The 23110-nt window shown below is 37.1% G+C and overlaps 4 protein-coding genes across 4 annotated transcripts; 1 reads left to right on the forward strand and 3 right to left on the reverse strand.

Annotated features, from left to right (window-relative positions):
• Nucleotides 1–1228: 1228 nt before the first annotated feature.
• LOC140798851 (uncharacterized) lies at nt 1229–3844 on the reverse strand. The gene is made up of 5 exons (XM_073152936.1): nt 3752–3844; nt 3514–3579; nt 3364–3408; nt 1630–1727; nt 1229–1504 (listed from the first exon to the last, which is right to left on the reverse strand). The coding sequence occupies exons 2-5, from the start codon at nt 3565–3567 to the stop codon at nt 1426–1428; spliced, it is 276 nt and encodes a 91-aa protein (XP_073009037.1). The 5' UTR covers nt 3568–3579; nt 3752–3844; the 3' UTR covers nt 1229–1425.
• Nucleotides 3845–4463: 619 nt separating this feature from the next.
• On the reverse strand, nt 4464–6674 carry LOC140799013 (polygalacturonase At1g48100-like). Its single transcript, XM_073153109.1, has 6 exons — nt 6127–6674; nt 5870–6037; nt 5733–5777; nt 5435–5642; nt 5262–5343; nt 4464–5171 (listed from the first exon to the last, which is right to left on the reverse strand). Exons 1-6 carry the CDS (start codon nt 6544–6546, stop codon nt 4670–4672), a joined length of 1425 nt encoding a protein of 474 aa, XP_073009210.1. The 5' UTR covers nt 6547–6674; the 3' UTR covers nt 4464–4669.
• A 4101-nt stretch (nt 6675–10775) lies between these two features.
• LOC140799255 (shaggy-related protein kinase alpha-like) lies at nt 10776–16241 on the reverse strand. The gene is made up of 13 exons (XM_073153472.1): nt 15957–16241; nt 14521–14708; nt 14346–14438; nt 14019–14078; nt 13583–13855; nt 12475–12549; nt 12203–12259; nt 11963–12103; nt 11804–11854; nt 11637–11732; nt 11442–11525; nt 11234–11336; nt 10776–11128 (listed from the first exon to the last, which is right to left on the reverse strand). The coding sequence occupies exons 2-13, from the start codon at nt 14632–14634 to the stop codon at nt 11046–11048; spliced, it is 1230 nt and encodes a 409-aa protein (XP_073009573.1). The 5' UTR covers nt 14635–14708; nt 15957–16241; the 3' UTR covers nt 10776–11045.
• A 2239-nt stretch (nt 16242–18480) lies between these two features.
• Nucleotides 18481–22661, forward strand: LOC140799254 (hydroxyproline O-galactosyltransferase GALT3). The gene is made up of 7 exons (XM_073153471.1): nt 18481–19281; nt 19360–19595; nt 19684–19962; nt 20222–20350; nt 21510–21686; nt 21762–21869; nt 21971–22661. Exons 1-7 carry the CDS (start codon nt 18579–18581, stop codon nt 22175–22177), a joined length of 1839 nt encoding a protein of 612 aa, XP_073009572.1. The 5' UTR covers nt 18481–18578; the 3' UTR covers nt 22178–22661.
• Nucleotides 22662–23110: the final 449 nt, after the last annotated feature.

Genomic DNA, 23110 nt, shown 5'->3' on the forward strand with positions numbered 1-23110 from the left:
ACTATCTCTCTCCAACGAATAGGTAGAATAATTATGTCAACCCTCATAAATCTCAACATTCTCATATGGGAATTGAACTCATAACCTTTGCTGTGATAGGACTGATTTAAACTACTGGGCTACAGTGATACTATCCTCTTCAGATCCAACAGTATAACAAAGCAAATATATATATATATATATAATTTCCTCCATATGAAAAGAAAGGTGATTAAACATATTATGGTGATCACATCTTCCAGGTATATGAGCTTCTCAGGATCTGACAGTATATGCCAAATGAAAATTACATCAGTCGAATCATTGTCGATACGATAAGGAGAATCTTAGCCATATCGACAAGAATTGTCTGCTTTACTTTTTTCTCTTCAGATATTTATTCTCTTCGACGAATTTTGTGGTTGCTTCCTCTTTTAACCACAGACTCATTGCTTCAGTGGAATGAAGCTTTGATTACCTGCAGATTAACATTATCTATGCCGACAAGTTGATGGCCAGCATTACCTGCACTCAAATGCATGACAAATTGGCAACTTCTGCAACAGAAACTATGGCTTTCGATAACTATAAGGCCACAATTTGCGGAGAATTAGAGAAAAAAAATGGTTGCTGACATGAGTATCTAGTGTAAGTAATCAGCCCCTGAAATTTATATTATAGGCTTGTGGGCGTAGTTTTCAAGTCATGGGCTCAGAAAGATAGTGGAAACGATACATGATCTGCAAGGATATTCACTGGAAATTGTGAAGTAGTTTCATTTGCTCAGGTTTACGGGAAATAACAATATCAATTATTATATCTCTCCCATTATCTTTCTTTGGCTGTGTGGCATGTTTTTTAAAGAGAAAAAAAATTAAAAAAAAAATTAAAAATCTGAACTGATTCAATAAATCTATGGAGTTGCCAAGTTCCATTTGATCATAAATCCAATCACCACAATTTGAAGGTGAACTTCCCACTTAAGATTAAATTTTGTAAGGATACCTGACTAATTTTTAAGTTCTTTACCATAAAAAAGAAGCTCTGATTCTTCAACAATCAGAGATTTGAGTACGAAGATTGCCAGGATGCAGGAGCATTATAATGTTAACTCTCTTCTGCCCATCAGTTTTCAAGGAGTAATGAGATGAACAGCAGTTCACCGATGAGTTGGGGGTAGAATTCCACTAAGCTTCTGACTCTCATACAGTTCCTTGAAGATATATGCACATTACATAGTTATCTGCACTGACGAACCAAGACCAAACTGGATTTAACTGGGTTATAGCTGTTACAGATACGGAAGTTATCACATTTGAGATCAAAATCTTCCAGACTAGAATATGACAATTAAAGAAAAATACAGCGATTCTGTAGCAATGGATTAAGCAAAGCTGCCACTTGCGATTATTCATTGAGCAAGTATACAGTGAAATTTTCCGTCACTTATTTGGAACCAGAGAACTTGCGACCAGACATCTTCTCAGATTCATAAAGCATATGATTGATAAGGCCCCTCGCCGCACTGCGAAGTAGTAGGCAGTTATATTCAGAACCATAAAAAGGTGCCCCATTGCAATAGGCAATTGCCTATGTGAACTTATAAATAGTGATTAGTGTTTTAAGAAGAAAGGGAGTGCAGCAGCTTACTCATCCTTTAACTTCTGTATCTTTTCCGGATCAGTTTCATGCATGTGCTTCCTGAATTGCTGTCTCACCATACCAACAAGAAGCTCAGTATTGTGTTGCTGCAAAGAAGGTGGTAATTCAGGCAACTAATAGTTAGGATAACCAGATCAAATTGACACAGTAAGGGAAATTAAGATTGGGATTATTAGATTAATGGAGCTTACGGAAGGTGGGATGCAATTATAGTGGTCAATCCCTACAATGTACCTTATTTGGTTCCTAAGCGGTTAACAAGGCATATAGGCTATAGTTGATCTAATGGGCTACCAAAGTGCAACCAGCCATAAAAGGTCAAGGTTGATGCTCGATCACCAGGGAACCAAGGAGGTCATGTTGCATAATGAGACAAGAAAAGAATCAACTATCAGTGTGGATATCCCCCCACACATAGCTTATAGGCCAATGCAACTGACTACTCAGCTAACCCAGCATGAACAAAGTCAAATAAGCAGTCTGCATGATAACATGCTCCTTTTACATATTCCAGCTAAATGGCAATGCAAGACAACCTATCCTGCGAAGTTTCACATGATTGTATAAGATCTGGACCCGGATAGTACCTTCATACACTCCAGACCAGTTAGAAATTTTGACCTGGATAGTACCTTCATACACTCCTGACCGGTTAGTAATTTTCAAGATAACAGTATTCTATATCTCATGTTGTCTGTTCTACAAAATATGACCCATGTTTCTTAATTCCATGAATTATAGACCGTAAAAAGACCAATTATTTCCTAACATGCAATGTACCGATATATATAAAATTCAGTTTTGCTTCCATCCTCATGACATATTTGAATACTAAATTAGTTTCTTAAAGAGCCCTAGGAGCAGTAAGTAACCCTACGAGGAGCAGTAAATAAAAGATGAACTTCCTACTAACCTCTAACTTAATCGTTTTGAAGAAAGAAACCTACTAGCGATAACAATTGAAGGATATATTTAAGTAATTTCAGGTCAATATTTTAAACAGAGCTGGTGGAGGGGGGAAAAAAAACTGATCTTATAGTTACTGAGGGAGGGGAAGAAGAGAGAAAACACGGGCATAATGAAACAGACGGCACAATCCCTCCTAAATAGGTTCACTGTTTGCACTTGTAATCACGTAATAATAGAGAGCATGACAATTCAGCCAGGGGCTAAGGCCGGACTAAAGACCCCTTTAATAGTAAACATTGTTAAGCATACTAAGCAATCTTTAGATTTGATATCAATCTCAATCATATCTTCATGATTTTCTACAAGCCATACAATTCTCTCCATATAGAAAGTATAATATGCATGCAAATCTTATATTTCTGTAATTAGTATTCTCCACTCAATTCTTTCAAACATGTCATTGATTTAGATGGCACTGCAAAAAGACTTTAAGTTGCAAATGCAATTTAGGTAAGGTGGTAGTGAGGGAGAACTTTTACTTTATAGATTATTACAACTATGAGCGCACGAAACTTGCTTCTTTCAACCATTATAGTAGACCAACAAAATGCTCTTCCCTATTTATTTATCTATCAAGGTACGAAACATAGATCATCAAAATTTTGGTCATCTACTTTCCATGTTTACCAGTGAAAGATCCGATTACAAGAACCAACCGAGATGAATATTCCAACATGTGTTTGAGTTAGCATCAACTAATTCCAATTCATTGAACATATTAATAGGATAAAAGAAGCAGCATTTATTGCATACCTGGTGACCAATGAATCGAGCTCTCCTAAGGCACTCACGGTACAACTAAAAGCAAAAAAGCACAAACAAGGTTAGGATCACAAATGTGAAAAAAAAAAAATCATCTTTACATTAAGAGTAAGAAGAAAAGAATTAGTTATAAACCCCCACCCTGATGACATTATCCGCAAGCTCAGGGGGCAATGCCGTCTGAAGCGAAGGCATCTCTTCCTTTCCCTTTGCGACAAAACATCAAACATCTAATCGTCAAAATTAACTAAAAACTTTTTGAGATCCGTTCAAGACTTTGAACAAGAAACGAAGGAACAACATATCTAGGGCTCCGGCTTCATCAATAGGGGATTAGTAGAGTTCAACGGTATTAGGGGTTAGAGATAGAAGGTTCTACCTTTAAAAGCGGCGGCGGCGGAGGCGGCGCGGTGGGAAGACGGGAAGAGGAGAGTATACGGCGTGGCTAATGCTTTTGACGGAGAGGATATCAGCTCAAATGCGGGTCGGCTTTTCCAAGATCCGAATCCGACAATAATCCGACATCGAAACTCATACTAGATATGATTGGATAAATTAATTATAAATGACCCCTGTGGTAATGCCCAAAATTACCCTGGGGCAATATGTAATTTACATTTTAATGTACTTATTATATTTTACACCTTATGATTTTTCTAATTTTAATATGACCCTTGCATTTTGAATAAAATACCAAAAAATAACTCTATGTGTCCCTTGTAGTTGTTATTGCGTTATTGGATGTTTTAAAGTACCCAGAGAAGGGTATTTTTGGTGAGTTTGAAAAAAAAAAACAGGGGTGGAGTTGAAGAATTTTTCTCGAAATTTTCAATAAAAAAAACCATTTATATAGTGGAATGAGATTGAGGTCCTCCTCAGATTTTCTGACGAACTCTCTCTGCAATCAAAGCCCATAAACATTAGGAAAAAAAAGTTATATTTTACCTCCTTATAATTTGGCCAAAATTCAAAGTGACTAACTTTTTTATTTGTGACATTTAATCCCTTTATATATATATATATTATTTTTTTCGTCCAAAGATAACAACGAGAGTTTGTCAAAATGTATGAAGTTCCATAGACACAAGAGATGATCAAAATTTTCATTGAGAGCTTTCAAATTGAGCAAAAGTTTGTTAGATGCCTCAACATAATCACAATCCCCATGATGGTTTACTCCCAAGAGAAAAAATAAATATATGAAAGATGAGAACTCATTGCATGGCTCTTGAGCTTTGACCATTTATACATGTGTTTGTTATCCTCCTTTTAATTGCTGTAGCTGAATCAAAAATGTTCAGCAACCAGTGATAAGCTTCTCTTGGAGAGACTCAGGCCTCCCTTCCTGCAAGCAGTATATCGGAGGAATTGTGAGTGTTTGCAAGACCCCATATGCATTCCAGCAAAAGGGATCATCCACCATTTCCCCTTCAAATGGCAGTAACTCTACCTCAGACATAGTTATATCAGTGCATGCAATTGTATCACTGCAAGCAAAGTGTATCGGCGGACTCTTTACGTCGTAAGTCCCCTTTATGTTCGTATACGAGACGTCCGATACGTAGACCGCCGACGTCTGATTCATGCACTGCTTACTTAGGCAGTAGTACTGGTCTATCATGATGCAGTTCCTCACATTGTCCATGAGGATGTTTTCGAAGCTGATGCTCGACACCGAGCCCGTGCCGCCCTGCCATGTCTTGATCCTGACCCCATTGTCGGAGTTCTTGATCCTCGCATTACGTACCGTTATGTTTGAGACGCACGCCTGCGAATTGTGAACGCCGAGGCTACCAATGCTGCAATATGAGCTCTCCATATTAGCCAGAGCACCAAGGGATTAGATTGTTATGAAAGGCAATAGAAAGAGTATTACTAGCCCACCGCACCTTATGCCATGGCCAGGACCGCATGTTACGTTTTCTATGATGGCATGAGAACAGCCGGGGCCTATGGAGATGCAGTCATCACCTGAGAGGCATTTCATCAAACACTTGATTCAAATTGCAACATACTGATTAGAATAAACGTTACACCGTTGGTTATGGTGATTTACGACTACCATTTCTGATCACGGAATTGTAGATGGCAACAGATTTAGTGTTCTCAATGTGGATGCCATCGGTGTTAGGACTGAAGGCAGGGGAGTTTATCGATAAGCCTTCAATATGTACCCCTTCACAGCCGTCGAATTTGATATGAAACTGTGGGCTGTTCTCGATTCGTAGATCCTTTACAGTGACATTATAACTCATGAAGAATCTAATCAACTGAAGAAAGTTACAAAATTAGGCCATCATTGTAACATTGAACTGAAAAAAATATTATATTTGAAGTGAGTGCATGAGTTTGGTTCTTACTGCAGGACTATCACAAGGTCCAGGCAATGTGGATCCATTTGGACCCTGAAATGGAATCAGATCCCAGTTTTAGCTCTCTATGAGACGTGCTACAAGTATAGATTAGTAGTAGAAGCATATGTGTGTGTATATCATACTCTGTGTGGTTTGCATGGAAGATTCCACCACTCTTCTCCATTGCCTTCAATTGTGCCTTCTCCTCTAAGCGTCATGCCATCAGCTCTATAGAACACGATCCACTGCCGTCTGCTGTCCGACGCCGGCCAGCAGTCGGGCCCATCGGGCGGCATCAACACTCCATCCACCTGAACTCCAATCCACACATCTTCTATAAAAATTCAATCCAAGAAATGTACTAATAAAAATAATACAAAAAGAAGAGGTACTAGCTTACTTGAAAGACTAGCCCGCGCTGGCACGGGCCAGAAAAGATGGTCGAAGTGACCATGAACACGCCGTCGGGCACGAGGAGGACGGCAGATTCAACGGCGCACGCCGTCTTCCAAGCTGCCCGGAATGCTTGCGTATCATCACTATTTCCATTGCCAAGTGCTCCAAAATCTCTCACATTGAACACACAAGGCGGCTCTGGGCTAGAAATGTTACTTAGATGGTCACTAGAGGAAGGTGGCTCAGCAGGGGAAGCAGCAGGGGGGTGAGATATGTAATTGGGATTATTGACACCATGCTTGTGGCGGCTCTTGTGCTTGTGATAGTGCGTTCTAGCATTCGAGATTCGAGACATCGATAAGAGAATTATGATCATGATCAAAATGGAAGACGACGACGGCCCGCGAAGGATCGCGGTCGCCATTGATCTGAAGAAGAGAAAATTTTGGTTTATAAGGTGGAGTGCTAGTTCAGGAGCTCATAGTATTTGAAATGGATGGAGAGGGATAAGAGGAGGGAAGTGAAGAGAGGCATTTGAGGTGTTAATAAAGGGGAGTCAAAGGGACCCATCAAGGGGTGACATGCACATCTAACTTTGTAGTGATTGGAGCATCATTCTCTTGTCCTCATTCACTACTTCACATGAATCTCTTAAGAGATTTCTCTCTCTCTCTCTCTCTCTCTCTCTCTCTCTCTCTCTCTCTCTCTCTCTCTCTCTCTCTCTCTCTCTCGTGTTATGTTTCAGTGTGACCTTGTTGGTCCAAGAATGACAAAGACCATCTACCTCTGCCTTGAATTCCTCATAATAATTAACTTAGAATCTATCAGGTTGGCCAGTTGATAAAAATGGGATGAAGGATTATGCTAATTGTTAGAGAGTAAGAAACTTCTAGAGCTTCACAAGTCACTATTGTAGCCTTCTTGGCCTCTTGCTCTTCCCTTGGATGGATAATGGGCAAAAAGGAAATGTATAAAAACTAATCAACTACTTCAAAATATTTGAGACATCTTGTTCTTGTAGAACTCTGCTATGTTAACAATGTCAATCAACGTAAAAAAACTGTGAATGTTTTCATATTTTAGATTTCAGCAAAAAAGATGTTAGTAAAGTACTAATTATATGGAGTCAAAGAACCTAAAAACAAAGGATCACTTTATTTGCTTAAAAGAATCAAGACTTAAGTAAGTCACAGGGTGAGATTAGTAATCATAAACATATACTAAGGTGGCATATTTGGGCACATGAGAAGGGGTAGAGTAGTCATCAGAGTAGAGACATAGGATATTACATTTGCACAAAGAAAGAGAGAACAAGATGGAAGCATAACATGAGAGAGAGAGAGAAGGAAAGAGAAGAAGTGAGAGTAATAGAGAAATGTAAAGGGTGTGGTGAGAGTGAGATGGAGGTTTGGCAGAGGGAGAGAGAGAGTCCCGTGAACCAGCTAATGCTGTACTTTAGCTGCTTGTGGCTCAGATTAGAGCCAGAGGTGGAAACAAAGAGACGACAAAGTTTAAAAGGTCACGGGCCTGCAATTCCTATTAGAACCTATATATATATATATATAAGAAAAGGAGGAGGGAAGGGAAGGGAAGTACTTTTTGCAGTTTCACTCATTTGATATATTTGCAAATTTGGCCCTTTTGTTTGTTCTTAAGTATGTGTGTTTGGTGGGAGTAATGGTTGCTATTAATCAAGCAATTTATATCAGATAATGAGGCTTGGTTGTAGGGTATTAACTAGTGTGTATTGAATGGCTTAGGAGTGGGTTTGAATTGCAATAGACTGGGACACTATTAGTAACTCATAATTGTTGGTTGCTGCATATAAGTTTCTATGATTACAATTTACAGGAGAATATCCAAATGAGGGAGAAGGTTTCAGCAAATTTGGAGATCTCCCAAGTTGGAATTTATTGAAAAATAAAAATTTTAGAGCTGTGATTTTCTCTCAGTTCAAATATCTTAGTAAGTGTGTAAATTAGCATATATATATATATATATACTTGTTTTAATATTTAGAGGAGAAGAAACATCCACACAAATAGTTTCCTGCTACTCTATCTAAGAGATAGAAATCTTATCCAAATAATACAAATTAAAATTTAAAAGCCCCCTGAATATACTGGCTCTTCCCTGAATGCATTGGAGTGAGAGAGGCTCATTGGTACAAAAAGGGCCTCTGCCACACATGAACATTCCTGAAATTTAACTCTCTCTCTCTCTCTCTCTCTCTGAGTTCATTAAAGTGAGCTTCTTTTTAATCACGGGTCTGGGTAAAGCGATGTCATACTGGAGTTGCAAATGGGAACAGAGACAGATAAGAGGACAACAAAGGAGGTGGATCATAAAAAGGCAGCAGATTGTTCAAACAACTTTAAAATTTTCTTCTTTTAATCTCCAATCCTTGTTGGGCCAACCACTAAGTGAAAAGATAGCATGCAGTGGAGGAGGATCTTAACCTACCCTAGCAACTTTTTACCTGTTAATCAGAAAGATTTCTCTTAGTTAATGTGGCCTACATTAGGAGTTTTGGCTTAACATGCCCGTGAAACTTTTTCATCTTCTATATCATAATTTTTTGAGTCATTTTTATTTATAATTTTTAATAGAATCATTAGCAAATTTATCCTTGATTATTATAAGGATATGCTTGATAACATATTCACTTGAAAAATACACCATTTTTTTTTTTATACTTTTATTATCATTTGACTCTTGCATTTTACTTAAAAATATTATGTTATTAGTTTTGGTAATGAATCAATTACTATATAGATGAGTTAAATCTAACTAAAGATACAAAATAACCTTAGCAGCCTTGAATAATTATTTTCCTAGATTCAAATGAGGGGGTGCTTTAGAGGTTTTATTTTTTTATAATAATTTCAAAGAGTAACGAAATATTATTTTTTATGGGAGAAATTTAGCGCAATATTTTCGAAGCATTTTAAGTATGATATTCAGATAGAATAAAAAATATCCATATAGTAGAATGTTCATAGACGTAAAACATAGTGTTTTTGATCAATTTCTCTAAAATATGTGATTATATACGACATAATTATCAAAAAATTATTAACTTCTAATATTCTTAAGATTAGAAAAAGGAAAGGAAGAGAAGAACACATGAACACTAAAAATGAAAGAATATGGTTGTTTCCTAACACCCACAATCCCACTGCTAAGTCCTAAGCAGACCAAGGCCTAAATAAAGGTATTGATGTCGGCGATGGTACGGCCACCGCCATTATATTTAGGAATGCAAGTCGGCAATGGATTCTTTATGGGTCCTCTGTTCATGATTACAAAAAAATTTCTTTAGCTTTTTTTTTTTTTCTCTTTTTCCTTTATTTTATAGATCACGAGGACTTCCACCGATAGCAACTTTAGTAAAAAATTCATTAAATATCAATCCCAATATTCATTAATAAGAGAATAAAACTTATAATATTTGTCGTAGTATTAATAGAACTCAACAATTAAACTACATTTGATATACCAGAACTACCCACTTCTCCCTGGCAAAGTAATTTTGCCAAATTGAACACCATCCTGGGGTAATTTTGGAGGCACTGAGGACTTACTTCTACTAGAGTCATGCAGCATAATTTCATTGGGGATCCAAAGATTATGTTAAAAATTGGAAGAAAGTTTGACTAGCTTTCCATCTGTTGGTGTCAATAGGATAGTACTTAGTTTGTCAAAAGGATTCATATTATATAAAAGGTTTCCGATTTGAATTCTAGAGTCATCCCTATTTAATGGGAGACTATTAAAGCTCTTACTTCTCTATTAAAAAAAAACTTTCTATCTGTTGATACTAATTTCAGTTTAACCCTGCTTTGACCCCAAAAAAAATTTCTTTAATTGTTTAAGGAACTTTAGCTAATGATAAGAATTAGATTATAAATTATGCATAATTATAATTTTATATCCAAGTTCTAGCTGGGTATGCTACAAACAAACAGCATAAATTGCATCGTTCTAGTATGGGAGAAATAACAAAAGGGAAAACAAATTTAGTTAAATAATAAGAATCAAACAATACTCCCAATCTCATGGAAGAAGTCCTCCACACCATATTAAGCCTTTTTTTCAAACTTTCTTGGAGATGGTCAGAATCCATGTTCACAGTTAGATGCAAGTAATCAGAACAAAACCATTGACATGTCCACCCTAGCTTTCAGATTGGTGTTGAATATACCAATAAAATGGTGATGCAATAAATTTAATTGCAAGGGGTTTAGAAACCTTATTCCTTAGATATCTCAAGGTTAAACATCTCACTTTTACTTTTATTTTAGGGTGATTGACTGTATCTAAAATTTGGGTTTCCATTCTTACCTGATATTTATAGCAAATTAGATCCAAAAATACACTAAATTGGACTTGAAACAGGAGATGGTTTAGGTTAATTATGTGTTTAGTTAGTTCAGTATGAAACTCAGATACAAGGAACCGGATTAAGTAACAAGTAATTGCATCGATATATATATATATATATAGAACAGTAATATGCTTGTTAGTATGTCAACTCCTTGCATATGAATCGGGCTTGCATATATATATGGAAGACAATAGATAATAACCAAATTACAGCAGATCAGAACTGACATTTTAGTCCTGGAACAAGCACAGCACAAACCCTAAAGATTTAGCCAAAGATGGATCTATTAATACTTGATGAAAGTAGAGGTTTGTGGAAGTAAGCCATCTAGATTCTGGGAAATCCACAAGCAGGCCCTTTAAAACCTGCCTTTGAACCAGGCAGTGATGGCAAGACATACATAACATCAGAAAGAAGCAAGGGTTCAACAAGGTAAAAGATGCATAACTCACCAAACTCATAGGAGTAGATTTTTCCTTTTGTACTGCACTTAGCTACATGAGGAGTGTTATATTATCTGATTGCCACCAGATAGATTACAGCCCTAGGAAGGGGCATTGCTTCCTAGCATGCTCCGGGATTAACTTCACTACAATCTCCATGGGAACTCCTTTCAGCTCTGCTCATCGTCATAAATTTCAGGTAAGCAATGAAAATTTTATCAAGGGAAAATTTTGCACATGATATTCGCAAGTTCATCAGAATATCATTCAATGATGCTTACCATGAGGCTTGAAGTTAAAGAGAGGGGGCATAAATCGACCATTTGGTAGACGGGTATTTGTATCCCGAAGCTCATCAAAGAATGGATGGATTAATGCTTCCAACTATGTTAAAAACAAATACATAAGGAGGATGCTTTATAATCCAACTATAGGGAAGAAAATAAACCCTTGCACATCCGACACAAAACATGATTAGGATCTACTTACTGCACTGCTCCGTAGGTTTGGTGAGTACTGAAGAAGCCTAGAGACAAGATCAACTGCTTCTGGTGGCATTCTTTTGTGGAAGATCTGAGGGTGGAATAATAGTTGGTTGAACTTTTATATTTGGCGATATTAAAGAAAGTAAGATAGGAACATTTAACAGTGCATGTTTTCATGCACAAAAGGATGGTCTCAAACCTTATGCCACGGGTGAGCTTTGATTTGTGGAAATTTAAACTCAGTGTAGTTTGGATTCATGCATTTTATTTCTTCTCTTGTTGGAGTACCTAGAATCTGTAGCATAGACCTGTTATATTTGATGTTTATAGGTACACAAAACAGTGATTATAAGCAAGCATGTGCACCTTAATTATTTCAACAAGTTGATCAACTCCGCTCTCACCAGGAAAAAGAGGCTGTTAACAAAATGAAAATTTCTTTTGTAAAGAACTTTATGAAGATGCTGCGATTGTCAAGATGATAAGAACGATTTTTTCAGGGAATAGCTTGAATTGGAAGTCTACCTGGCCCAACAGGAGCTCGGCAAGAACACAGCCAGCAGACCATATGTCAATCGCTGTTGTGTACTCTGTTGCACCAAAAATAAGCTCAGGTGCTCTGTAGTATCTTGAACAGATGTAGGAGATATTTGGTTCTCCTTTCACCTAATCACACCAAAATCATAAATTAGAAGGTTCAAGCCATACTCGACAACATACTATGCATGGCTCAAGGGCTAGGATAACCAAAGGTCCAAAACATACCAAAACTTTTGCACTTCCAAAGTCACATAGCTTCAGCTGGTGCGTATGAGGGTTGACCTGTTAAGTGTTAACAGAAAGATGCTAAGCTGTAGTACTTGTATAACACATACAAAAGAACTAACTGATGGGCTTCTACGTATAAAGATTCCCTTCTTTATAGCTCCAAATAGTGGATGTGGCAAGTGATCAGCATGTTGTTATATTTTGTGCTCCCAACAAACAAAAACATGCAAACATAAGGCCCAACATGCAGATACGAGGAATACTCTTACCAAAAGATTTTGCGGTTTAATATCTCTGTGGCACACGCCAATGCTACCATGAATATAAGCAAGTGCTCTGCAGATCTGCAACACACATAAAAAAAGGGAACATCAAACGCATTATACAGGTAGAAACACTACAAGATTGGACTACTTAGATCCCATTTGGCTTCAAGTGTAATACATGAGACAAGAATTTCAGTAACTAATCTCCTCTGTCAGACAATAATGAAAGGACAATTTGTGAAAGAATATTTCAGGAGAAGCGCATAAAAATAAGGGGTTTTTTTTTATATAATTGGCACTTAAAACTTCTCAAATATCATTACCGTCATTACATTCTTTAAAATATCGTAATTGCCACTGAAATCTTTTGACTCTTTCAAAATTGCCATTATGATTAGTTTTTAATAGCATATCCATAGAATATTCCTAATGAGTAAAATACCTTTATTTCTTAAGTTTAGAGTGCAAAACATATATTATAGATTTTTCTTACATTAAAAATATTTTATGTTCTTATACTATGATTTGGTTAACTTTAGATAGCTTTTGAGCCATTTTAATAAGTAATTTCTACAAGTATAAAATAGTCATTTTACAATTTAAGTTCAGTTTTAATTATGATTACTTAGAATTTAAGTATCACAATGGCATTTTCAAAAGGGTTCAATAATTTCGTCAGCAATTTGTGGTATTTTGAAGAATGTAGTGGCAATTATAGTATTTTAAAAGTTCTTAGTTACAATTATGTACAAATCCCTAAAATTAAATCTGTTGACTATAGCTAAAAAGTGGAACATGACCTGACAGGATTGATCGGGCTATAATTGGGTAGATGCTGCTGAACCAGACTTTATCAAACACGAATGATGCAAATTCTACAACCTACCTGAATTAAAGCTAATCAATAAGGTACAGTCAATCTGATTTCTCTATGAAGGTTCAGACAGGTCCTCTGGCCCAGATCAAGCTACCCCTACTTGAGACATCAGACAACCTTACTCTGTTGTAATAATAATTACCTGGAAATTAATTCTATGGCAAGCAGCTTGCATATACATGATCTTCTAAATACTAAATCCTGAAAAGCTTACTAACAAAATTTCATTCTTACCTGGTATGTGTAGAGTTTCACATATATCAATGGCATCCGCTGGTTCATCTTGTTATAGTGCTTGATTACACGGTGAACTGTCTCAGGGACATACTCAAGGACTAGATTAAGATAAAGTTCTTCCTTTTCAGTTGTTGAAAAGAAACAGTGCTTCAAAGACACAACATTTGGATGGTCAAGTAGACGCATGGTCTGCAGCTCACGGTTCTTATACCTCTTGTCCTGAAGAACCTTCTTGATTGCTACTGTCTCACCTGTCTCCAGACACTTTGCCTGCCAAGGAAAAGATTAAGGATTGTTATAATCTTAAAGTCGTACAGTATGTCATCAGACTTCCCATCTAATGGTTATAATGTTAACTGCTACAGTAAAAGAAGTATAAGCTGCACAGAAGAGCCTATTGTATAATTTACCTCAGAAGAAACTAACAACTAACCTGGAAAACTATTCCAAATGATCCATGGCCAACAACACGCTCGGCCATGTAGCTGATAGTCTGCCAATAAATGAAGATCTTCCATTATGAGGATAATGTATATTGTCAAATAGTTGGGACCAAAGAATCATTACTATTAAATGACACCATAAGGATAAGTTGTGCTACATGCTAGACTAGCAACAGTATAACCTCCTAAGCAACCAAGAACTCTATGACGAAGAAAACAGATGAACTAATTGCATCACCAATATATCTGCGAAGTAGAAACATAAAATTATTTTGTAAGTCACTAACAAAGATAAAGGTAGTTCATAATATATTTACCTGTTTTGGCTGGCCATTTCTACCACCAATTGTTGTTACAATTATGTGACCTGTTTCTGTCCCATTTCCATCAACAACTGTTGCTTCAACTTCCTGCAGAATAGCACATATATCTACTTAAATGCTGCAGAAATAAAAGTGGAAGAAAGCTTATGTAGGTTACATTTCAAGGTACCTTATCATCTCTAATTTTCATCTCATTCATTTCATCAGGCAACCTATCAACGGCGATAGTATGTCCACCTGCATTTTTCAGCCCAGAAGCAGGCACCATACTAACTGAAGCCATTGAGTGGCAAACAGGTACTTATAAGTACTGAGTTGCCCTCATACAAGCAATTTACCCTTAGATCACCATGTTACCTGAAAATTAAAGAGAAGAGTTGTAAACTCCTAAAATAAAAGTGTTTGGTTGTAAATTAGTTTAATTATTCTCACATATAGTTAGTTATTTTCATTCTTACTCTTAAAATTATAACTCTAATCTAGAATAGGAAAATAGAGTGTTGGTTATAAACTAGAAAAGCAATATAATAATTACCTTTAATGTGACATAAAGTGAGCTATTTGATTTGATATATAAATTCAAATTAAATTGTTCCTTATTTTAGTTTAAGGAGTGGAGATTAAAGGATATCTCATGTAAATTAACCAAAATACCCCTTGGAGTTAATGGATGTAGTACATCGAAATAATAGAGTGTTGTGAGACCGTTCAAATGAGGTGTTCAAATGCCCCAGCCTGAGACCACCTATTCCGCAAGAAAGGCTAAGGCGTTTGAACGGCCTTTTCAAAAGACTAAGGCATTCAAACTAGCATGAACAGTATTCTAGTCTAGAATACAAATAATTTGATATTTGGTTACAAATCTAGAGTGGTTCTTAATCTAGAATAGGGAATTCCCTAACTAGAATCCAAACGAAGCCTAATAAGTGATTAAAAGTGAACTAACAAAGATTATCGCCTGCATTGGATGCATCTTACACGAAATAAGAGGCAGGATCTCAGGTGGATCTCACTTTCTACCACAGCATGAGTGCCACTGAGGGTGAAGTGTTTTGTTGCATACTGCACTATCAGAGTCTAATGGAAGTATAGGCAACTGCTCTTACCTCCAAATTCATATGTACCTAGTTACATAGCAAGATCCTCGAGTCACCACAAAAGCTTCCTAAATTTTGCCAATAGAAATACCCTGCTAGCAATCTTTTTACTCTAGTATATCCAGCATCATAAATATACTGGCACAGCAAAATGCATTAAGGTAATTTAAAGCACACATCTTTCCTTCGCGCACGCACACACACAAAAAGAAAAAAGAAAAAACAAAGAAGCAAAATTTGGGAAACTAAAAGTTAACAGCTGATTCACTCATAACTTTAACCAAAACCATAAAAATCACATCTTGCAGCGATTTCTAACTCTCTCCCGTAAAGGGAAAGCTAACATCTGAGTAACAAATACAGCTTTCTGGAGTATAATCTCAGCTCAAGCTCGAGCTCGAGCTCAAACCACTGGCCCTTCCGTACAGAAATTACCCAAAGAAAGATCTCCAGATTTAACACGGGAGAAAAGACTACGGAAATCACCAAATCAGGACGATATTCTCACCAGATCACGAACCACCTCGATCTTTGGACCAAGAGAGAGATGGAAATCTCTTCTCCTTCGTCTCCTTCGTCTCCTTCGTCCTCCACTAGGGCTTGAGAGAGAGAGAGAGAGGAGGGGGGAGGGGGGAGCAGGGGAAGGAAGAGAGGAGTGTCAACAGAGATCGGAGTGTTTTTTTTTCACTTCTCTCTCTTCTCCTTTGTCTAATTCACTTTAATTAATCAATAATTTTTTTACTTCTTTCGGGAAGACTGACGAGAGTGGGTGCGATTGCAGTCAAAAGAGCTCGACGACGAGCTCTCATTCCTCCTCAAAAGTAATGGTAGAGACATCCGCATATACATTTCTATGCTTAATTTACATCTCAGACGTCGGTTGCTGAAACTGCGGTTAGATTCGTGTCGATGAACAGTCCGATGCAGTGGAAGGAATAATCGCATAATTGCTTGTCTAGGTTACGCTACGTACGGTTAGAACGGTCGAGTTTTGTTCCTTTTATCGTCCTCTTCTCTCTCTTTGTTGACTGCTCGGTCTCAGCACTTCCCATCCACCCAACTTTATTCCTTCTACTAATTAACTATCTATGGCTTGATAGTGTGATTAGTTTAGAAAAACAGTTTGGTAACGCAATGACCTGGAGCAAATCTCAGCGGCGTTTAGTTCGGAGTAATTATTTGACGATGCATATAGCTTAAAGCCTAGACTAAACAACTAAAAACTCGGTAAAACCTAAATGTCTTTGTATCTAAGAAAGATTAGCCATTTGTCTAATCCATATCTTTGAGCTCATGAATGATAAAAAAAAACTTTATTCCTTCAATTATGAGTTCAATTTCCTCACAAATATTAGAGTCGATGTTTAATAAAAAAATTTATCTTGTTATATATATATATATATATATATATATATATATATAATTTGAGCGATTGACTAATATCTAATTATTAAAATATAAAAAATATAATTTTAATAATTTTAAATTTGTAGAGTAATTGATAAGTTAATATAGTACCTGAGCTAGAGTTTGTGCATTTAACCAAAGTTATTTAATAATCTAAGCTTTTTAAATTAGTTGGTAAGTTTACACCAGCTTATAACCTACAGACTCTACTGTATACTGATAAATTTTTTAGTGTTTTATTCTAAATATAAAATATTGATAGTTGCTTTATTCCTATTCAAATACATAATAATTTTTTTTATTTACTAACTTATATTGATCTATTAATTAAATAAATTAGAGATAAAGTAGATATGTTTGTTATGTGATAATTATTCTTATATTTTCACCCTTCTCATATTGATCACATATTCTTACATTTTTTATGAGTTCAAACATGCTTGTTAGAGTATAGCTACAAAGATTACATCTTGGGTGAGGTGTCAATAAGTTTAATGTTCCTTTGCAGGGCCATTAGATGGCAGTTGACACATCACCCATTTAGTTAGCAAATTTGGAAAGTAGATTAATTAAGTAAATAATTTGTGAGAAGACCTACTTTGGCGGAATGCTCTATTTTTTTAACTTGGATTTGGAACTCACATCTTCTATCGAAGTTACCGTTGTTGTAAGTAAAAATATCCGTAATTGTTGGATTTCTACAAAACCGCACACTTTTTATCTCACGTATTTATGTCTAAAATTACTTTACTTATTGTATAAAATATTTTAAACCAATTCATATACTTATGAGTAAAATAAGATTGTTAATTTTTTTGACGTCAAAAATTTATTTTTGCGAACAAAAATATCCTCCCCTCTTATATAAGTTTTCTTTATCTTTAAATAATATTCATATGTTTCTTTACTTACTTCCCACCCTGGGGTTTCTAGGTTGTGCTATATGGCTAGTATTATTAAAATTGAGTTTTTAAAAGTTTAGTAATTAAATCATATCTAACAAGAAAGATGAAGATAATTAAACAAAAATCAGATCAAAAACACTGTATGTTTTGTCTAACCAACACGGCGAGGCATTTTAATCATTTGGGCTCTTGTCGTAATGATACTCGAGCTGATGGTTATTATCTTCGTCATTAGAGTTATCATAGCAAGAATTTACTTTACACCCTTTTTTTTTTGTAATTTGATAAATTATTTAATTTTAGACGGAGAAGCTCCAAAGAAGAGATCAGAGATTTTGATGAATTGTAATATGGAGAAGATCGATTACGAAAAAATATATATTTTTTTTAATTCTTCATGCCAACGGAGAGAGAAAATAGTGATTTTTTTTTAATGTAAGGAGATATTCTCGAAAGTGATGGTGTGGTAATTTTAAAAGTAATTGGGTGAAGCTGCTAACGAAGACACTAAAATGGCAGTGAGGTAAAAATATAAATTATTTTAGTTTAGTGTGCAAATCGCTCAAAAAAAGGGGGGTCAAATAGAATCCTCACAAGAAACAGGATCCGATAAAATAGGAAAACCCGACCCGATAAAATAGGAAAACCCGACCCGATAAAATAGGAAAACCCGATCCGATAACACTTCCTTCTTCTTTAGCTCACCTGGAGCTAAGAGCTTCCATGGTCGTCGCCGTCCTCCTCATCTCCCATCTCACCGGGAACCCCAAACTTGAACCCGAAAAATTTCCACAAAAGAGAGGGTGTCCTCCACAAAGATGAAGAAATGGACTGGTGGAACCGTAATCCTCTCCCTCGCCCTTGTCCTAATCCTCCGCTACTCCCTCCTCCACTCCTCCTCTTCCACCACCACCGCCACCGCCACCTTTGACACATCCGCCGCCGCTCCCAAACCACACCTCCGCCGGAACCACCGCCGCCGCGGCCACCTCCTCTCCTCACTCTCCGGCCTCGGCGACCTCTTCCCGCCTCCCAATTCCACCCGCGAGACCCGATCCTCTCTATCCTCCAAGCTCGTCTGGGCCCACATGCGCCCCTTCCTCGCGCGCTCCGACGCCCTCGCCTCCACCGCCGACGGTGTCCGTGAGGCCGCCGCTGCCGTAAGAGAACTCCTCGCAGCCCTCGACGATGAAGTAGACCCCAAGAAGCGGAATTGCCCCTTCTCCGTTGATGGAGCCGGGAGTTCCCTTCAGATCCCGTGTGGGTTTGTGGAGGATTCGGCGGTGACCTTGGTCGGTGTTCCGATTGCCAGAAATGGTAGCAGTGCGTTTCAGATCGAGCTCATCGGATCGAATTTGGGTGATGGGGACGTGGATCCACCTGTGGTGTTTCATTGCAATGTTAGTTTGGATGGAGATGGCCCTGTCATTGCGGAGAATTCCTGGACGGCAGAGCGCCAATGGGGGGAATGGGAGCGATGCCCGGCTAGTGGATCCGCCGCCGCCGATAGTAACATTAAAGGTAACTTCTTGGGATCATTGATTGCAATAAAATGTTAGAGGATTTATGATGAACTCATTCAGCATTGAGTTAGTACAGTTGATGGCCTTGTTAGATGCAACGAGCAGTTGGGTGAGAGTGTGGTTCCTGAGAATTTAAATGGAAGTCGAGATGATGACCAGAAGATTGTTAAGAGATCCAAGCGGAGTGCTCGGTTGAGCGTTAGTTTCCCATTCATGGAAGGTCATCCTTTTACTGCTACATTGTGGGCTGGGGTGGAAGGGTTCCATATGTCGGTGAATGGGAGGCATGAGACTTCTTTTGCATATAGGGAGGTAAGGGATGAGATTGCTCTGATGTTCTTTGGATATGCTAGTGGGCAGTATTAGAAAGGTGTGAACTGATAGTGATAGATGTTTGCAGAGGCTTGAGCCATGGTCGGTAACTGAAGTCAGGGTAGCTGGCGATCTGGATCTCTTGTCTACCGTAGCTAATGGCCTGCCAGTCTCTGGTGATCTGGATTTAGTTGGTGATGTTGAACTCCTAAAGGCTCCTCCAATTTTGAAGAGAAGGATTCTGATGCTGGTAGGGGTTTTCTCAACTGGAAATAATTTCAAGCGGCGAATGGCCCTGAGACGGTCGTGGATGCAGTATGAAGCTGTTCGCTCAGGTGATGTCGCAGTGCGGTTTTTTACTGGTCTTGTAAGTGAACTCAATTCATTTTCATGAATTGCTTATTGCTCCAAGTACTAGAACTCTATTCAACTCAATTCATTTTTGATTTTGTGTGAGTTATTCTTGACTGATAATAAGAAGATCCCTCATGTATGTGCATGTCGCTTACAGATGCTGTAGAAGTGTAGATGATTATGTCCAATTATGCTTACCTCTAAACTGTCTATTATGTGAATAATCACTTTATTGGTAACACTATCATCTTTGTTTCCTGTACAATACGCAGCACAAGAATAAGCAGGTGAATCTGGAACTCTGGAAAGAAGCTCAGGTTTATGGTGATATCCAGCTTATGCCTTTTGTTGACTATTATAGCTTAATCACATTAAAGACAATTGCGGTTTGCATCCTTGGGGTATGCTTCCTTCTTAGTTAATACATAAGAATTTTACTTCTTTCTTCTCAGTGCACATCTTTCGAATTCAAAGACTGCTTTTAAGTGAAAGTAGCAATACTAGTTGCTATGAGGAGTTGTTGATTGAGGTGGTCTGGATCGAATAAAAGATCATACAAAGGCATTTTTTGAATTTAAATATTGCTTTAAAATTTAAAAGGAAGGTAATAGTAGTAGTTGAAATGAGGAGTTGTTGATTGAGGTGGTCTGCATTGAATAAAAGGTCATACAAAGGATCAGATGATACCATACAAACTGATAGACTAACTTGATGGCAAATTATATAAAAGCAGTTGTTAAAGTATAGAAGATAAAAATCATTATTCTCTAATAGCTTAAGCTTTTATAGTATTTAACATTAATACCAAAGCAGAAAGTTCTGAGTTTGAATCCAATCAAGCTTATTTGTTGTTTAAAATATAAAATTTCAACCCATAACTCTAGTCCATTTCTTAGGCTTTCAAAATGTGTCACGCTCATAAGTAAGGGGTGTGCTTAAATATAAAAGATAAAAACTGTCGTTCATTACTAGCTTAAGCTTTTAGGTCTTATTTGCTTTAAGTTTAAGAACCCCCCTGAACTGGTTTGGGAATCCCTAAATTGGTTTAGTAACTAAATATATTTTTATCTTTTTCATATCTAATCAAGTTTACTCTCCAAAAAATAAAGACTAAGAAATAAGACTAACTAATCGAGTTCGGGGCTTAGTCTCAAGCCAAACAAGGTCTTAAAGTAGTTAGTGAGTTAAAAACAATATATTAGTTCACATGACACTAAATATTTTAAAAATAATTCATGTTTGGATCTCAAGGTTACTTTTGTACTTGTGATCTTTTTTGTTATTATTTGGGTTATTGAATTTTGGTTTAGATCAAGCTAAAGTAACCTAAACCATAAAAAATCTTGCAGCATAGTTTTGGTCATGATAGTGTGTTCTAGCTTTAGCATAGAAAGAACCAGAACTGAAACCTCTTTGGTATTATATTGACTATGATGTGGTATCTTGGCATATCTATTTGAATTATTTTCTGTCAAAACAAGCCAATTATCCACAAGCGGTTTGTATAAATTTATGGATGCAATGGGAGCATTATCTTTCCTTTCATCTTTAATCTTACAGACCAGAATTCTTCCTGCAAAATACATCATGAAAACGGATGATGATGCTTTTGTCAGAATTGATGAAGTTTTCTCTAGCCTTAAGAGAAGTGGTTCAAATGGACTCTTGTATGGTCTCATTGCCTTCGAATCATTACCAGAGAGGGACAAGGATAACAAATGGTTTATTAGTCCCGAGGTACATCTAGTTCTATCAAAGTTCCCATCTTTGGACTATTTTCCTATTTGACTGAGTATAAGTACATTTATGCAGGAATGGCCAGATGATTCATATCCACCTTGGGCTCATGGTCCTGGATACATCATTTCAAGAGACGTTGCTAAGTTTATTGTTCAGGGTCATCAGGAACGCAATCTCCAAGTAAGACTAGATTATTCTTGCTTCGCATCTCAAATTAGCTTACATTATGTTTACAATTAGGTCGCATGCATCATCATAATGATTTCTTTTGTCTGTTTCAGCTGTTCAAACTTGAAGATGTTGCAATGGGCATTTGGATTCAAGAATATAACAACACTGGTCAAGCAATAAACTACATTAATGATGATCGGTTTCATAATACTGGATGTGAGTCTGATTATGTTCTTGCCCACTATCAAAGCCCAAGGCTGCTGTTGTGCCTGTGGGAGAAGCTGCAGAGAGAGCACCAGCCTATATGTTGTGAATAGCGGCACCATTTGAGTTAAGCTTAACCTCTGTGAGGAAGAAAGAACATGGTGTACAATTCTTAGAATGGAGCAATTTGCCAGATCAGCTGAGCAAATGGAAGCTTGGGGGCAAACACGACTCTCGGAAACTAAGAAAGGCATATTGGTATCTGCTTTGTTTTTCTTTTTAACATTAAGGAGCATATCTCGGTGTGGTGAAAAGACTTGCTCTTTGTGACTAAGTGTTTTAAGCTGTGTGGAAAACCCCGTGGGAGTAAGGCAGCATACATTTTGCGGTTTGTAGACCCAAATTTCCGGGAGCCTCATGCAATTGATCATCCCATTTGCAATTTCTTGTTGTTGTTGCTGCTGCTGCTGCTGTGCCTGTTATATTTTATTCTTTTTGGTGTGGAAACTAGCCTTGTTGTGTAATAGTCGGCTTGGTTGTTGTAACCTTATTGTTTAGGTATTATAACCACTTATATGAAATCTTTGCTTGCTTAAACCTCCGAGTTCTGTTGCGCATGTATCTCCAATAACAATTGGATGTTGGACTTCTAATGATTCTAGGCTGCATTCTCTTTCTCCTCATTTGTAACAAATGATTGGAAACTTTTTCTTTTTAATATGAAGATTTATAAGCTATATTCTGAGAGATGATCTGTGAGCTATATTACTGCCACACCATAGTTTGATCATGATCACACTGCACAAAAAGAAGGGCTTATCCCAAAATCCTAATAATCCACAATGTCATTGCATAAATAGGATAATCCATTGCCAAAAATCAAAGTCATATATACCATGGTTCAAGGCTAGTTGTGACCATGGATGTCACATACACTATAAAAATTAAAATCTCGTCCAACTTTTGGTAGATAAGTGTTGCTTGTTTGCCTTTTAATTTGTTCCATAAAATCCATTATCCAAAAGAAGAGAACAAGAAAAAAAATC

Source organism: Typha latifolia, chromosome 12 (assembly GCF_019914945.1).
Source record: "Typha latifolia isolate L0001 chromosome 12, TyphaL0001v2, whole genome shotgun sequence".
Taxonomy (NCBI): domain Eukaryota; kingdom Viridiplantae; phylum Streptophyta; class Magnoliopsida; order Poales; family Typhaceae; genus Typha; species Typha latifolia.

Bases quoted from the DNA above. Each gene is read 5' to 3' on its own strand.
- LOC140798851 (XM_073152936.1), bottom strand. From the start codon at position 3,567: ATGCCTTCGCTTCAGACGGCATTGCCCCCTGAGCTTGCGGATAATGTC. The intron at 3,409-3,513 runs GTGGGGGTTTAT...TTTTGCTTTTAG, and splicing joins TTGCGGATAATGTCATCAGG to TTGTACCGTGAGTGCCTTAG. The intron at 1,505-1,629 runs GTAAGCTGCTGC...ACTACTTCGCAG, and splicing joins ATACAGAAGTTAAAGGATGA to TGCGGCGAGGGGCCTTATCA.
- LOC140799255 (XM_073153472.1), bottom strand. From the start codon at position 14,634: ATGGCTTCAGTTAGTATGGTGCCTGCTTCTGGGCTGAAAAATGCAGGT. The intron at 14,439-14,520 runs GTACCTTGAAAT...GCTATTCTGCAG, and splicing joins TGAAAATTAGAGATGATAAG to GAAGTTGAAGCAACAGTTGT. The intron at 12,550-13,582 runs GTAAGAATGAAA...TGTGTGTTGCAG, and splicing joins TGAAACTCTACACATACCAG to ATCTGCAGAGCACTTGCTTA.
- LOC140799254 (XM_073153471.1), top strand. From the start codon at position 18,579: ATGAAGAAATGGACTGGTGGAACCGTAATCCTCTCCCTCGCCCTTGTC. The intron at 19,282-19,359 runs GTAACTTCTTGG...GAGTTAGTACAG, and splicing joins CGCCGATAGTAACATTAAAG to TTGATGGCCTTGTTAGATGC. The intron at 20,351-21,509 runs GTATGCTTCCTT...TTAATCTTACAG, and splicing joins TTGCGGTTTGCATCCTTGGG to ACCAGAATTCTTCCTGCAAA.
- LOC140799013 (XM_073153109.1), bottom strand. From the start codon at position 6,546: ATGGCGACCGCGATCCTTCGCGGGCCGTCGTCGTCTTCCATTTTGATC. The intron at 6,038-6,126 runs GTAAGCTAGTAC...ATTGGAGTTCAG, and splicing joins AGCGCGGGCTAGTCTTTCAA to GTGGATGGAGTGTTGATGCC. The intron at 5,172-5,261 runs GTGCGGTGGGCT...CTCATATTGCAG, and splicing joins GGTCCTGGCCATGGCATAAG to CATTGGTAGCCTCGGCGTTC.